The sequence below is a fragment of the Aquarana catesbeiana genome, linkage group LG05 (assembly GCF_042186555.1).
Source record: "Aquarana catesbeiana isolate 2022-GZ linkage group LG05, ASM4218655v1, whole genome shotgun sequence".
NCBI lineage: Eukaryota > Metazoa > Chordata > Amphibia > Anura > Ranidae > Aquarana > Aquarana catesbeiana.
Window position 1 is genome coordinate 251962729 of NC_133328.1, and position 14660 is coordinate 251977388.

Genomic DNA, 14660 nt, shown 5'->3' on the forward strand with positions numbered 1-14660 from the left:
TCCCCTGGACTCTAGTTGTCTCAGCTATTGCAGTCTCCCAGGCTCTCTCAGCTGTCCTAACTTTCTCATCCCAATGGACATGGAATTTCTCTTCAGTAGAGCACCACAGTGTCCAGAAAAAGATCACAAATCTGTTTTCAGACAGGAGCGCACATCCCTTCTGGTTGGAGCCATGAGCTAAATGCAAGTCTAAATTATAAAAGTCTGTGAGCACCTGGAAACACACCCTTTCTGGTCTTCAACAAGACCTCAACCCTGAGTTGGAGATTTTTCCCCCTTCCATAGCACTTTGAAATCTCCAAACTATGGAGCACAATGCAGGATTACCAAAATCCGCAGAAAGCTGTAAAAATAGTTTTCTCCGCTCATAATTTGTCACGGTCAGGCTCAGAAACCAGAAGCTATAACAGTGAAAAGGCTCACACAGAAATCAGGGAGATTCTTACACAAGCAGGTCCACCTGACTGGTGATGCAGGTTCAACCGAGGTACGGGATCTAAGCACAAGCTGGTCTTCAACAGAGCTCCTGATGGGGGAGATGTGTTTCACTGTGTGTTCGTACAAGAGTCATGGTCCCCAGGATCACCACACCAGGAGGGAAGCAAGTTGGGGTGTGGCAGCAGATGCAGCAGGCAGAGATCAAGCAGGCTCGCATTAGGTAAACAAGCCAAACGTTGGTAACTAGTAGTTGCAAGTTGGGATCAACCGGTAGCATAGTTGAGTAACAAGCCATAGGTCAGTAAAGATTGATATTGAAGATACGGACATCCGCAGGATTACAATGAGTAAGATATTGGCTTGAGAAGAGCACAAAATTCTGACAAACGGGAAGTGCTAAGCCCTGGCATAAATAGGAACTTCGTGGGATAAGCAAATGAGTTTAAGGTTCACCAGAAACAAGATAGAAAGTAAGGTTTTCCAAGGCAGGAAGCTGTCCAGCATCTCAGGTGGCACAGCAAGAAGAGCTACTGCCAGACACAGCAGAGGCCCCGAATTCAGATCTGGGTCCTGACATAATTAAAACTCAGAAGTTCCTCACTCCGCATTTGTGCATCCCCTCTGTCCCTTGTACAACCATTTACACAGTGGCAGGGCCTCGCATTGTCAAAGTGATCATGATGTTATGGCTGATTGGTGTGGATGAAAAGGTTTCTTCATAGTTGGTGTAAATGAGTAGGCTGCTGCTGATCTTGGATGCCAAGACCAAAAGGAATAACAGAGCAGGCATGCTGAGTCAGGTTTGTGCAACATGCCTCCAATGTTTGCAGCTGAAGGAGTCAAAATTATTTTACCAGTCCCTGTCTCTTGGTAAACCCTAACCCACCCACCCCCCCCCCCTTCCCCAGGGCAGTCTCTCTCAATCTTTTAACCCAGGGGAACCACTAAAATCATTCTTAGGTTTTGGGAACCCCCTGCTAAAACCAATTCATCTATGGATGCACCATTTGCAGAGAACCTGACACAGGTCGCCAATTGTTGGTGTACACCTACACATAACTCTGGGGGTTTACTCCCCTTTTTGTCATTACATCTACTGGGGAAACCACCATAAATTTATTGCAGTGAAGAACTCCTGGGCACATCCACTAATTCCCTATTGTGTCCTCTCATTGTTGTTCCTCCGCACAGTGTGTCTCCCACTTTTGATATGTTGCAGTATTTTTTTCTTAGTTATACTTGTTTGACATCTGGGTACGTAGACGTCTCTACTTTCCCATATATGGATCACGTTTTGTTTGCAACACGTTTTTATATGCATACAATTCGGTGGGTGCATCTTGATCAGACTTGCTTGTTACTCCTCCCCAAATAGGTCACAGAAAATCTGTCTGTCTCCTTTTCTTGAGACTAACAATACTCTGCCGACTATATTTTGCTTTGCTACCCTTACAGAGTATTCTGCTCTTTTCTTTGCTTATAGTTTGTTCCCTTTTCTTCTACTCCTATCCCTTTCATCCTTTCCTTCCCTTCTCCTCCTATTCCTCCTCCTTTTTTTAAAAAAACACAGGCCCCTCTTTGAACACTACCAAGGACCATGCTGGCCTTCAGCTTATGTTCCTTCAGTGCCTGTGGCCTAAATTAGTCTATTAAGCAGTCACAGGTCCTCTATGATCTTTACAAGAATAGGGTTACTGTGGTCTCTTTTCAGGAGACTTATTTTTGCACTGATCATTGCCCCACTCTGGGGCATAATCTTTCAACACTGTTGATCATACTGAGAGCTAATCCCCCTCGGTGCTCCAGCTGCACACCAGTGTCCACCATTCGGCATTCAGGTACCGCTTCCTGCAACCCAGGCAAGTCCAGAAACTGGTCGCATGCTTGTGGGTGACTCGCCATGTTGCTCCTCTCTCACATGCTGGATGCACTGAGCTTGCTCTAAGGTGCAGCTCCGCCTCCCTGCCAGACAAGCTGGTGCCAGCATCACTGTTCTGCCCCCATGATGAGTTTAACACCTTCACAGCCAAGCTGGATTGTGCTGACTGGCATACAAGCTCAAAGGGCAATGTTTCTTGGCAAGAAATCCAAACAGTCCACTTGTACTGACATTTGCAGGACTTGTCTTGACATAACACTTAGCCTAGCCATGGTTAGGCAACTTTGTTTTGATAGTAGTGGTGGCCCGGGGTGGTAGTTATAAGCAACAGCAAAGGGTGTAACATTTCCCACTGACTTAAGCAGGATCTTGTACTGGACAGTCTTTAGCCTAGGCCCTTGTTGGGCAACTGAGACACACAGAAAGATCACAAAAGCACAGTAACTCACCCCTGTAACTACGGCCGACAACAGCTGAATCCATACATTCTCCACTGAGATTAGTAGGATACGTGAGCACAGTCTTGAAACCAAGCCACTGTTGGACGGCTGGGTACTTGTAATCGACAAAGTGATGAGCTGTCTTGGTTGCTATGGGTGATGACAAGCTGGATAACACAATTCATACAGAATTTAGCAGGGTTTGAAGATGAACATGGATCCCAGCCATTGTGAGGCAACTGGTTGACAGCTGCAAGCCCCCCACACGACAGCCCGCTGTAGTTGCTACGGGCAACAGTATGCAGCATAGCGCAGTGTCCACTGAGATACATAGCACAGTCTTTAACTCAAGACACTTTGGGGCAGCAGGAAGACTCTTGTACTTCAGATATGCGAGGGCCCGGCATGGCTGCTATGAGCAACTGCACAGAAACAGCACTCTTACAAGAACATAGCTCTAGATTACAGATAACTCAACACAGCATCTCTTCTCTGGCTTGCTCTGCAACAAATTTACAGTCCTCCGGTTTGGTTGTTGTGGGCAATGGCCATGCAGTTACCACAGGGAAATCCTGGGCGAGCTCTCACATGTAGCACTACCTTTGTAGGAGCCGCTGGATTCTGGGTCCCCTATTCCTGTACAGCCAGGCAACATGCACTCTTAAATCCCAGTCCAAGTCAAGGAAACAGTCCAATAACTTTTTATTTGTGGTTTAATTGGGGAAAACAAGTTGGATAGGGTATGGGATTTATGGGATGCCCAATTAGACTTGGATGATCAGAACAACTGCCTTCTCAATGTAATCCAGAAAATGAACAAATACTTGACTGTATTCCCTCTAGAACAGCAACAGTCTCTATGAACTTGACAAGGAAATCCCCCTTTATGGGAGCTCTATGGTAGAATTTTAGCACAGTTCGCACTTGCAGGAGCTCTATGTTAACTTTCTTGAAAATATAACAGATCTGGATGTAGGACTTATTTCATGCACACCATACAAGGCAACTCTCAAAGAAGGTGCATTTCCTATCTATCACAAACAATATCCACTCTCTAAGGAAAAGATGGATGGCATAGTGTCAATGGTAAAAAAGTTTCTGCAGGATGGGATCCTGGAAGAAATTATTTCTCCCTACAACACACCTGTTAACCCCAGTAGCGTCTCCAGCTTTCATATTTAGGGGGGGCAAAAGGGGGGGGGACAGGGACAAAAGTAGGGGGGCAACTATAAAATGCTAAATATATATATATATATATATATATATATATATATATCTCCTGGGGCCCTTTAATACGATCCCACAACGGGCCCTTACACATGTTCTGCAGTGAGCTTCCTTCCTACTGTATTGGGCCCCCCCCAGGGTAGCAGAAAACAAGAGATATAGGTCACCAGCATACCAAGAAAATATAAGGGTCCAAAGCAATGGGAGAACTATCAGGGTTGCAAAGGTTGTCTTGCCACCGGGCCCTGGTGTTCCGCCACTGTGGGGTTCCACAGCCTCCTCTTGCTGTCCTGCCCCTGCTATTGACAGCGCTGGTCTGGCATCTCTTGGAATTTACAGGCTGATTCTCCTGTCCTAAGGACGGGAGAAATCAGTCTGTTTTTTCAGTAACAGAGTCCTGGTGGAGTCCTTCCTGCAACTCGCTCTTCTCCCTGCCAATGAGTATGCAGGAGAAGGAGCAGATCGGGCAGCCATGGTTGTGTGAGCGCTCGCATTATGCAGTGTCAGCGAGCAGAGGGAGGGGAGAGGAATCACCCACAGGAGCTGACTGGGGACGCTCTCCCTCTCAATAGAGACTGTGTTACTCCAGCGGCGGCCAAAGTAAGATGCGGCGCATACGCTATGAATGCAAACAAAAAGACATTGCCTTTTTGTAAAAAAAAAAAAAAAATTTTGGGGAGGGCACAGAATAATGTTGGGGGGGTCAGGGCCCCCTCTGTCCCCCCCCCCCCCCAGTGACGCCACTGGTTAACCTTTTAAAGAAGCTGGATGGCTCCTTCAGGTTTGTACAGGACTTGAGGGCCATGACCTCATAGTCCCAATAGCACTCATTGTACTTGATGTCCCATCACTCCTGTCCTCCATTCCAGCAACAGCCAAATGTTTTACTGTGATTGATTTAAAGAATGCTTTTTTTCTCCGTCCTTGTAGACAAGGAGACACGGCCACTCTTTGCTTTTACTATGTCGATTGACCAACACAATCGCCAGTTTACCTGGTGTAGAATGCCCCAGGGTTACATAGACTCACCTGTGGTCTAGTCTATAGTACTCCAAGCCACCCTCAGGCCTTGGACTGCCCCTCATGGTTCTGTACTGTTGAAATATGTTGATGATCTTTTGATTTGTAGTTCTTCAGAGGAAGACTGCCGACTGATAGCCTATCCTTATTGAAATGGTTACATGTACAGTATGTCACAAAGTGTCTAAGAAAAAGTAACAATGGTGTAAACAGGAGGTAGGGTTTGTGCTGTCTCCGGGAGTTAGGAAAGTCAGTCACAGAAGAGCTGCGGTTCTCGTGGGTCTGCCCCGCAAACTTACAAAGAAAGACATGCTCACCTTTCTTGGTATGATTGGTTACTGCCGCCAATGGATATCTGACTGTTCTTTCTATGACAATATACTGAGACAAGCAACCCTCTCTGAAATGTCTGATATTGTAAAATGGTCTGATGAAATGTGTAATGGTTACCAGCCTGAGCCTTGGCCTCCCTGAATATGGCAAAATGCTTCACTTGTTTGCCAGGGAAAATTGTAGAACCATGGCAGGAGTACTGGCCCAAGAACATGGTGGGAGACTGCGCTTTTTTCTCAAATGTGGTTCCAGTACAGGTGCAAGGCATGCCTGCGTGTCTCAGACGCTGGCTTTTTGTGCAATGGTAGCAGACAATCAATACATCAGGACACTTCACCTAGAGCAGATATGCTTTCAGTATCAATCCCTACTAAACAAACAGTTTTTGTTGATGGCTCTTGCAGCAGACCAAGTGATGTCTATCACGCGGGGTATGCTGGGGTCCAACTGCCCGATACAGTCCTCAAGGCCAATCCAATACCCTATCAGTCTGCACAGGCTACTGAATTGATAGCATTAACCTGTGCATGCCAGCTGTTTGCAGAAAAAGAGGTAAACATTTACACTGATTCCAGATATGCTCATGGTGTGGTCTGGGACCATGGTGTAATATGGCTTCACAGAGGATATGTGACAGCAGATGGAAAGAGCATCTCACACTCTGACCTAGTCACAGCATTACTAGATGCAATTCAGTTGCCTTCAAAACTAGCTATCATGCACTGTAAGGCACATACAGGCCAAATGACTGATATAGCCCAAGGGAATGCACTAGCTGACAGAATCGCCAAAGAAGCTGCATCTACACAAAAAGCAGACATTCAAATGCCCATGCTAAAACCTCAGCCATGTTCCCTGAAAGAGACACATTGGCTCACGGAACTGCAGGCTTTTGCCATTCCTGATGATATTGCGCAATGGAACTGTGATGGAATGGTGCAGAGGGATACTAAAACAGGATTAATCTGCAAAGAGGGGAGACCATGTATTCCTGTTGCTAGCGCCCCCCTGTTCATTGCACAATACCATGGACTGGGTCACAGAGGCTGGCAGGCCATATGTGAACTCCTAGATACAGATTTTTTTAATTGCAGGACTACCTAATCTAGTCAAAGCTTTCGTACGGAGATGTGTCACTTGCATTAGGAACAATCCAACAAACCCAAAGAAATAAAAAAATGAACATCTTGAGTACCCAACAACGCTGTTTACCCATTTACAGATAGACTTTACACATATGCCCAAAGAAGGAAAGAAACAATACCTCTTGGTCATAGTGGACATGATGTCACGCTGGCCAGAAGTCTTTGTCACCAACAATGAAAACACACAGACTGTGGTGAAGATCCTCACACAGGAAATTATTCCTAGGTGGGGATGTCCATTACAAATAAATTCAGACAATGGCCCAGCCTTCACAGCTAAAATCTGCCAAGATCTTGTAAAAGTACTAAAAATAGATCGGAAATTTCACCTCCCTACACAGAGTTCAGGGATTCCAGAAAGAATATATAGAACAATTAAAGACAGGATAAGGAAAGCTATGGGTGGGAATTTTGGCTAATGGAGAAAAGTTCTCCCAGCTGTATTAGCTGAAATCAGAATGACCCCTCACAGTGTGACGGGTTATTCTCCCTTTGAGGTACTCATGGGTAGGCCATTCTCAACACCATGGGCTAATCATCCTTTGATGGTGGAGGAAGGTGATTTGGAACAGATACAGGAGGAATATGTAAAAAAACTGATTGAAACTCTTGATATTGTTGAAAGAAGAGTAGCTCGCACCTCTCCTTCTTCACAGGTACCAACCCACCCGTTCCAGGTCAGTGATCAAGTTGTGGTCCAGAGGCTTAAGAAAGATCGAAAGCCACAAGAGGTTCCATTTGGATCATTGACCAAAGTGGTAGCCGTCACCAGGACCGCCATCCTTACCGAGGAAAGTCCTATCTGGATCCATGCCAGCAGGGTAAAGAAGGTTGATCTAAGCCCAGGAATTGAAGAAAGGCTGAAAAGAGGCAAAGCAGGTGTTTTAAGTCCTCAAAATACAAGCATAGAAATAAAGGACAGTGACGTCGCTCATTTCACCACAGAATTCTGGGAAGGCCTTGTGCCTTCTGGTGATGTTTCTACTTCTGATCTTTGTCCCAGTGTGGATAGTATCTAACTATATCTATCATCCTGATGACTTAGAAGCCTTGAAACTCATATGTGGTAAAAGCGAAGTACACACGAACCATACTGACTTTCCCCAAAAATCACAGTAAAAGAGATGTCTGTAATGAATTGATCAAAGAAACGGGTTTTTCTTGAAAAATGTTACTGTTAAAATTTAAATATGCTTATGCTAGAAAGTCAGGATATGAAAAATGCTGGATTTGCTAAGATCCCTCTTTTAGCTGTCCCTCTAAACCTCAAGTCATTATTGAAAAATACTCTAGTCTTAAGTATTAAGAATGTCTCAGAAGGATACCGCAATCAGAGTATTATGTTTTACACTTTAGGAACCGGAGTGGTTTGTTCAGTTAGGCAATAAATCTAAAGGAGTAGGTATGTGCTCCAAGTCAGTATTTACATTTCAAAGGGTATTCCCACCCGCACTAATATTTTACATATACAGGTCAGTTGTGTAGTTACAAATATCAATCCCTTAACAACACCATTAGTAAACTTACTACATACAGGAATACAACCTCTGGGATTTTTGTGGGTAAACTTGTTGGTGCTGCGCTTGAGGCTGGAGCTGAGCACCAATATAGTTCTCTAAGAAGTTTTTCATTGGGAAACAATACATACATATGCTGTGGTAAAATTTGTTACCCATGGATCCCCGCAGGATCCATGGCTCACTGACTGACAGCAGCGGGAGCCAATGGCGCTTGCTGCTGTGTCTCAGCCAATCAGGAGAGAGAATCCCAGACAGCCGAGTCTCTCATACAACATCGCTGGATCGAGATGGGCTCAGATAAGTATAAGGGGGGCTGCCTTTGTTTTACAAATAATAATTTTTCTTTAAGTCCATAGTAAGGACAAGTCTAGAGAGGTATTTAACTTACTCTGTTTACTGCAGTACATGCCTCTATCCTCTTAACAGGATAATCAGAAAGTGATGTACACTCTAAAAATTCAGTTTTTAAGTCAGTGATTCATCTTTACAGAGAGAACAGCAAGTGCAGTTATTTTGGTGTCTTATATAACCATAATGACTAAACCTAAATGAAAAAAAAAAAAAAGTTTCATCCCTCATATACAGTATTTTGTAATAATTACCCTTATTTTCTAAACATATGCTATTTTAACTGTCCTGAATATGACAAAATCACACACATTACCAACTAGACTGTGTGTATATATCTATATCTAGATATTTATCAATATATAGATATCACAAATTTCTAGCATAAAATTTCTAAACTGCATCACTTACCGACTTGTTGGAATCTGAATAAATTCCAAGAGCTTTTTCCAATGATGTACGATATTTCTCCATACGTAGAGAGAAATCTCTATACCTTTTATCCACAACTGTGATGCATTTTTTAATTTCTGATGAATGTGCATGTCCTTTTTCACAAAAGCCATCAGCTAGTTGTATTAACAATTTTACCCTCTCTCTAGTTTGCTGTTAAAAAAAAAAAAAAAAGAAGAAACATTTTTATTTTTTAATCCACTTTTTTTATTATTACATTTGCTTTAATTATATAGGCGTTTGTCTATGTCACCATCACTGTAAAGAAGAAAGAAAAAAAAATAGTGATGACCGAATTACAGTGTTGAAAATACAAGTCCTACTCAATTCAGGCAGCAAGGAAATCAATTCCACTGGAACTGTGGAGTTTTGCTTTTCTGTTCCATTTATTACCTGAACATTGTTTACCGAAGAAAGGATAATGCAGAAAAGCAGAGAGAAAAATGGCAAAAATCATTTGAACTATGAGGTCATGCTTTGACACAGGCATAATCCCACCTTCACTGAAGCAAAACTAAGGAGTGATCCATAAACCTATAAAAAGTCAGCTCCGCAAGCCTAGCCAGCATACAACAGTGCACATAAAGCAGGGAAGGAGAAGAACAGTGCAGAGAAGACTATCAGCATCACAAAGTCAGGGTAATACAAAAACTATTAGTGCCGACCAAGAGCCTTAGGCTGGCTAGCACTGATCACCACTATAGTCAAAATAGTGTTGTCTGATCCATGAAAAAAAGCAACTGGCAACTGTCCAACGTAAAATACGTAAATATTTTGCAACAATGGACTACGCGGAATAATATAAGCCATGCAATTTGTCACTATTGTTTATTGTGCCAGCTGAAAAACAAGACAAATATATTATACGAGTATATTAAATTGCTATTTAATTTTCAGATAACATGAGCAAAACCAGGAAAATAAAATTGTGTCCCTCCAAAGTCATGCATCAGCTTTTCTATTACGATTTGAGTGCACTCAAAAAGGTCAATGAAATGGCATATTGCATAGAGGTCATTTTACAAATGTTTTCACGCATGATTCACACAGCTTTGAAGTGGAAAACCTGTAAATTTGCTCCAAAAATCTTAACGTAAAATGTTAATTTACGGAAATAAAAAGGTACAAATCATGAAATCTACCAGCATCACAGTATTGAAGGGATTAAATCAGTACTATATGTGACGACATTTAGGCTTAATGTACACGGGACGTTTTTGCAACCTCTGCTGAACGATTTAACTTGATAGATAGTAACCCAAATTTAAAACATCCGTTTTGCCACGTTTACATGCCGCATTTAGCTGCGTTTTGCGTTTAGAAGCATTTGAAAAATATATATATATATTTTTTAAAATAGCCAAAAATTAAAAACGCCTGTAAACGAAACGCGTTTAGCGCTTAAAATGCCTTTAAACTCAGCGTCTGAACTCATTTTTTTGCTTTCCAAAAAAGGCCTCTAAACTCAACTGCCTAGGAACGACTATAAACAACCCTGTGTACATGTACTGATAAGATAACAGAGGAGAGTTCAGGAGCAGTTCAAAAAAACGTCCGTTTAGCAGCAGCAGTGTACATGAGGCCATATAGCTAAGCCCTAAACATTAAGTTCATTAGAATAGATCTCCTTATCATTCCTTTTTGTATAAAATCTAGGCACAAAAAGGAGGTTAAAAAAAACTACACTTAAACTGTGATCATTGTTAGTTTAAAATAAATTAGTGCTACACTAGATAAAATTGAAAATGATATTCTAGAATATATTTCAGTTATGACAAAACTAATCTTAAGATTCTGATGCAAAGCATTGCAAAATCATTTACAAATAAAATAAATTTAATAAGGGCTGATTAAGGTTAACTAAAGCTTAATAGAGGTTAACCTCTTGACGGAGGCCGCACGCATATATGTGGCCACTTGGCAGGTGGGCCTTAACCACTAAAGGACCGAGCCTCTATTTTAGATGTGTTGTTTACAAGTTAACTTTTTTTTTTTTTTTTTTTTGCTATAAAATTACTTATAACCCCCAAACATTATACATTTTTTTTCTAACACCCTAGAGAATAAAATGGCGGTCGTTGCAATACTTTCTGCCACCGTATTTGCGCAGCGATCTTACAAGCGTACTTTTTTTTGGAAAAAATACATTTTTTTTATTAAAAAAATAAGACAACAGTAAAGTTAGCCAAATTTTTTTTTATATTGTGAAAGATAATGTTACGCCGAGTAAATTGATACCCAACATGTCATGCTTCAAAATTGCTCCCACTCGTGGAATGGAGACAAACTTTTACCCTTAAAAATCTCCATAGGCGACGTTTAAAAAATTCTACAGGTTGCATGTTTAGCGTTACAGAGGAGGTCTGGGGCTAGAATTATTGCTCTCGTTCTACCAATCGCGGCGATACCTCACATGTGTGGTTTGAACACCGTTTTCATATGCAGGCGCTAGGGCTGGGAGATCTTAACAAAAAAACTCGATTCACGATTCGTTTTTATTTTCTCACCGCACCGGTCCTGAGGAGCTGCAGGCAGGAGTTTTTAGGCGAGGCCGCGGCTTCGGCCTAGTCTGCGGCGTCCGGCCTTGCGGACTAGGCCGAAGCTGCGGCCTCACCTAAAAACTGCTGCCCGCAGCTCCTCAGGACCGGCGCAGTGAAAAAAAAAAAAAAAAATCTAAAAAAAATCGATTTGCTTGAATGTTAAATCGATTTGACCTCTCAACTCGATTCAAGATTTAAATAGATTTTTTTCCCCAGCCCTAGCAGGTGCTACTCACGTACGCGTTCGCTTCTGCATGCAAGCTCGGCAGGAAGGGGTGCGTTTAAATTTTTTTTTTCTTATTTATTTTACCTTTTCTTTTTTCTTTTTACACTGTTTAAAAAAAAAAAAAGTGTCACTTTTATTCCTATTACAAGAAATGTAAACATCCCTTGTAATAGAAAAAAAGTATGGCAGGACCTCTTAAATATGAGATCTGGGGTCAAAAAGACCTCAGATCTCATAGTTACACTAAAATGCAATAAAAAAAAAAAATTGTTATTTAAAAAAAATGATTTAAAAAAAAAAAAAGGCCCTTTAACCGCTTCAGCCTCGGAAGATTTTACCCCCTTCCTGACCAGAGCACTTTTTGCGATTCGGCACTGCGTCACTGACAATTTGCGCGGTCATGTGACGTTGCACCCAAACAAAATTGACGTCCTTTTTTTCCACAAATAGAGCTTTCTTTTGCTGGTATTTTATCACCTCTGCGGTTTTTATTTTTTGCGCTATAAAAAAAAAAAAAAAAAGAAAAAAAAAAAAGCATTATTTTTACATTTTTACTATAATAAATATCCCCCAAAAATATATAAAAAAAATGTTTTTTCCTCAGTTCATTCTACATATTTTTGGTAAATAAAAAAAAAAAAAAAAAATCACAATAAGCGTATATTGATTGGTTTGCGCAAAAGTTATAGGGGATAGTTTTATGGCATTTCTATTTATTTATTTCTTTACTAGTAATGGTGGCGATCTGTGATTTTTATCGGGACTGCGACATTATGGCGGACTCCTCAGACAATTTTGATACATTTTTGGGACCTTTGGCATTAATACAGTGATTATTACAGCAATCAATGCTATAAAAATGCATTGATTACTGTAAAAATGTCACTGGCAGAGAAGGGGTTAACACTAGGGGCGATCAAGGGGTTAATGTGTTGCCTAGTGTGTGTTCTAACTCTGTATGAACAGATGATCTGTCTGTTCTCCCCTCAGAGAACCGGAAACTGTGTGTTTACATGCACAGATCCCGGCTCTACGTGTGTCAGCGGCGATCGCGGGAACCCGGAGGTGATCGGGGGGGGGGGGGGCACGCGCCTCCTAGTGGCCACAGGGCAAAGCGATGTTACATAACGGCGTTTTGTCCAGCCATGCCATTCTGCCACAGTATAACTGCGGCGGCTGGTCGGCAAGTGGTTAAGAGCTATGTTAAGAGCAGATTGCTGGACAGCATCGCTCTATTCATGATATCATCAGGCTTACTTGCTTCAAGGCTGCATGACCCCTGGTGCCACCTTGGAGGCTGATACAGACCACAGTTTCTAGAAATCTGAAGAGGTTCAGGAAGTCAATATTTAAAATAATTTCCCACTAACAGGAGTGCTTACTTCATTTAGACCCCAAATGGCTATAGTGAATATTAACATAAGATCTAACCTGTTGTATATTGTGGGTAAAGAGATTCTACTTAACATAAAAACACTCAAGATAAGTTCATCTCTTGTACAAGACGCTACCAAATCTTTCAATTTGTGCTAAATAGTAGATATCATCTGTTGTAATATGTTTAAAATAATCAAACCATAAAGTATTAAAACTGACTACTCGCAGAATAGGGTTGTGTTATGGAAGGGGGTAAAGAGGGGCAGTAGATCTAAAGCGTTTTCAGTGTCCACCTGAAAGTACCAGCCTATAAACCAGGGTAGATGAATAAAGCCTGTCCTACACTGTACGATTAAGATAATTTACTATACTTAATCGGTTCTGTACCTAGAACATGCCACTCCTACCAGAAATTTAAAATGACAGCTAGGACCTACTATCTGCAGTGTCTGTCAAATGGCAAGCTTCTAAAAAGTATTTGCAAACATTGTTTAGAAGCTTTATTTAGAAATAGAACATAACATTTTTTTTTAAATTTACAATGAATAGCAGGGGGAATCATACATGTGGCAAGAATAAACCATATACACAAGAGATGAAATACGTTAACAGTGCAAAGATGCTCTTTAAAATACCTTAGCTGTGATTTGAAATTCTTCATGTTCCTTTAACAGCTCTTGAGTATGTTGAATAGTAGAACCAGTCGACGTATGAGTGGAGAGATAGAATTCCCCATTATCCTGGATCCACTCAAGAGCCTTCGAAAAATAAAAACAAATAAATAAAAAACTATTGCTCTCTAATAAGGTATTTCAAGCAATGACAAAAGGTACATCATACTGGGAAGCAAATTTCGGTAAATGGTAAAACAGCTAACAAGCCAAATCTTGGCATACCAGTTAAAATCAACTATGTGTAATCCAACAGTTAAAGCAGAGCTAAAACCACAATACTTACCTCGCCTTCAACTGTCCCACGTATCCTCTACCAGGCTTTGTCTGGACGCCAGGCTGTAGAAGTCTTCATTAGCTGGCAAAGGATGAGGTCACTCCTGCACATGCGCAGGAATGCAATCATTTCATCACAAAGGAGCTGTACCTGAATGTACACTGAGCTGCCAGCTCAGAGTTTATTAAAGTGGGACTTTAGTTACATTTTATTACATTAGAAAGCTCTAACAAAATACAGTGCCTAGCTCAAGCACCACTAAAAAGTAAAATTGAAAATGACTAACCTGTTTAGCACTCCTTTCAAATACAACATATTGTTGGCAATGGTCTAGTCGTCTTTTCCTAAGAGTCCAATAATGAAGTACCCGGTTTTCTCTTTGAAATAATTCATTTAAGATATCTACAAAAATATGCATAATTGTAAAAGAAGCAAGAAAGAAGCAGACACAAAAAAAAATGTATTTCCCATTTCAGCTCTCACCTGTATGACCTTATAGGATCACTTCTAAGGGCTTATTTATTTGGTGATAACTGTAATCACTAAAGATTAAGTTTAGAAAAACACACACCCACACACGTGTGTGTATGTATGTATATACAGTATATAAGCATGTGTGAAAAAATGCTGTAAATTAAGAATCCTTTCAGAAATTGAAGTGTTAATAGTATATTTTTATTAACAAAATGGACAGTGAATGAACATTAGCGAAAGCCAAATCAATGACCTCAAACATACAGCCAATTCCATTAAGAACTATCTTCAG

The 14660-nt window shown here is 41.2% G+C and overlaps 1 protein-coding gene across 1 annotated transcript in view; it reads right to left on the minus strand.

The window, feature by feature from the left end:
- Window positions 1-14660, minus strand: part of TRIO (trio Rho guanine nucleotide exchange factor) — a gene marked incomplete in the record, with an annotated part of 1361655 nt that overhangs the window by 732229 nt on the left and 614766 nt on the right. The window contains 3 exon segments of the mRNA XM_073630705.1: window positions 8762-8956; window positions 13582-13704; window positions 14181-14296. Of these exon segments, the coding sequence (XP_073486806.1) occupies window positions 8762-8956; window positions 13582-13704; window positions 14181-14296 (434 nt within the window).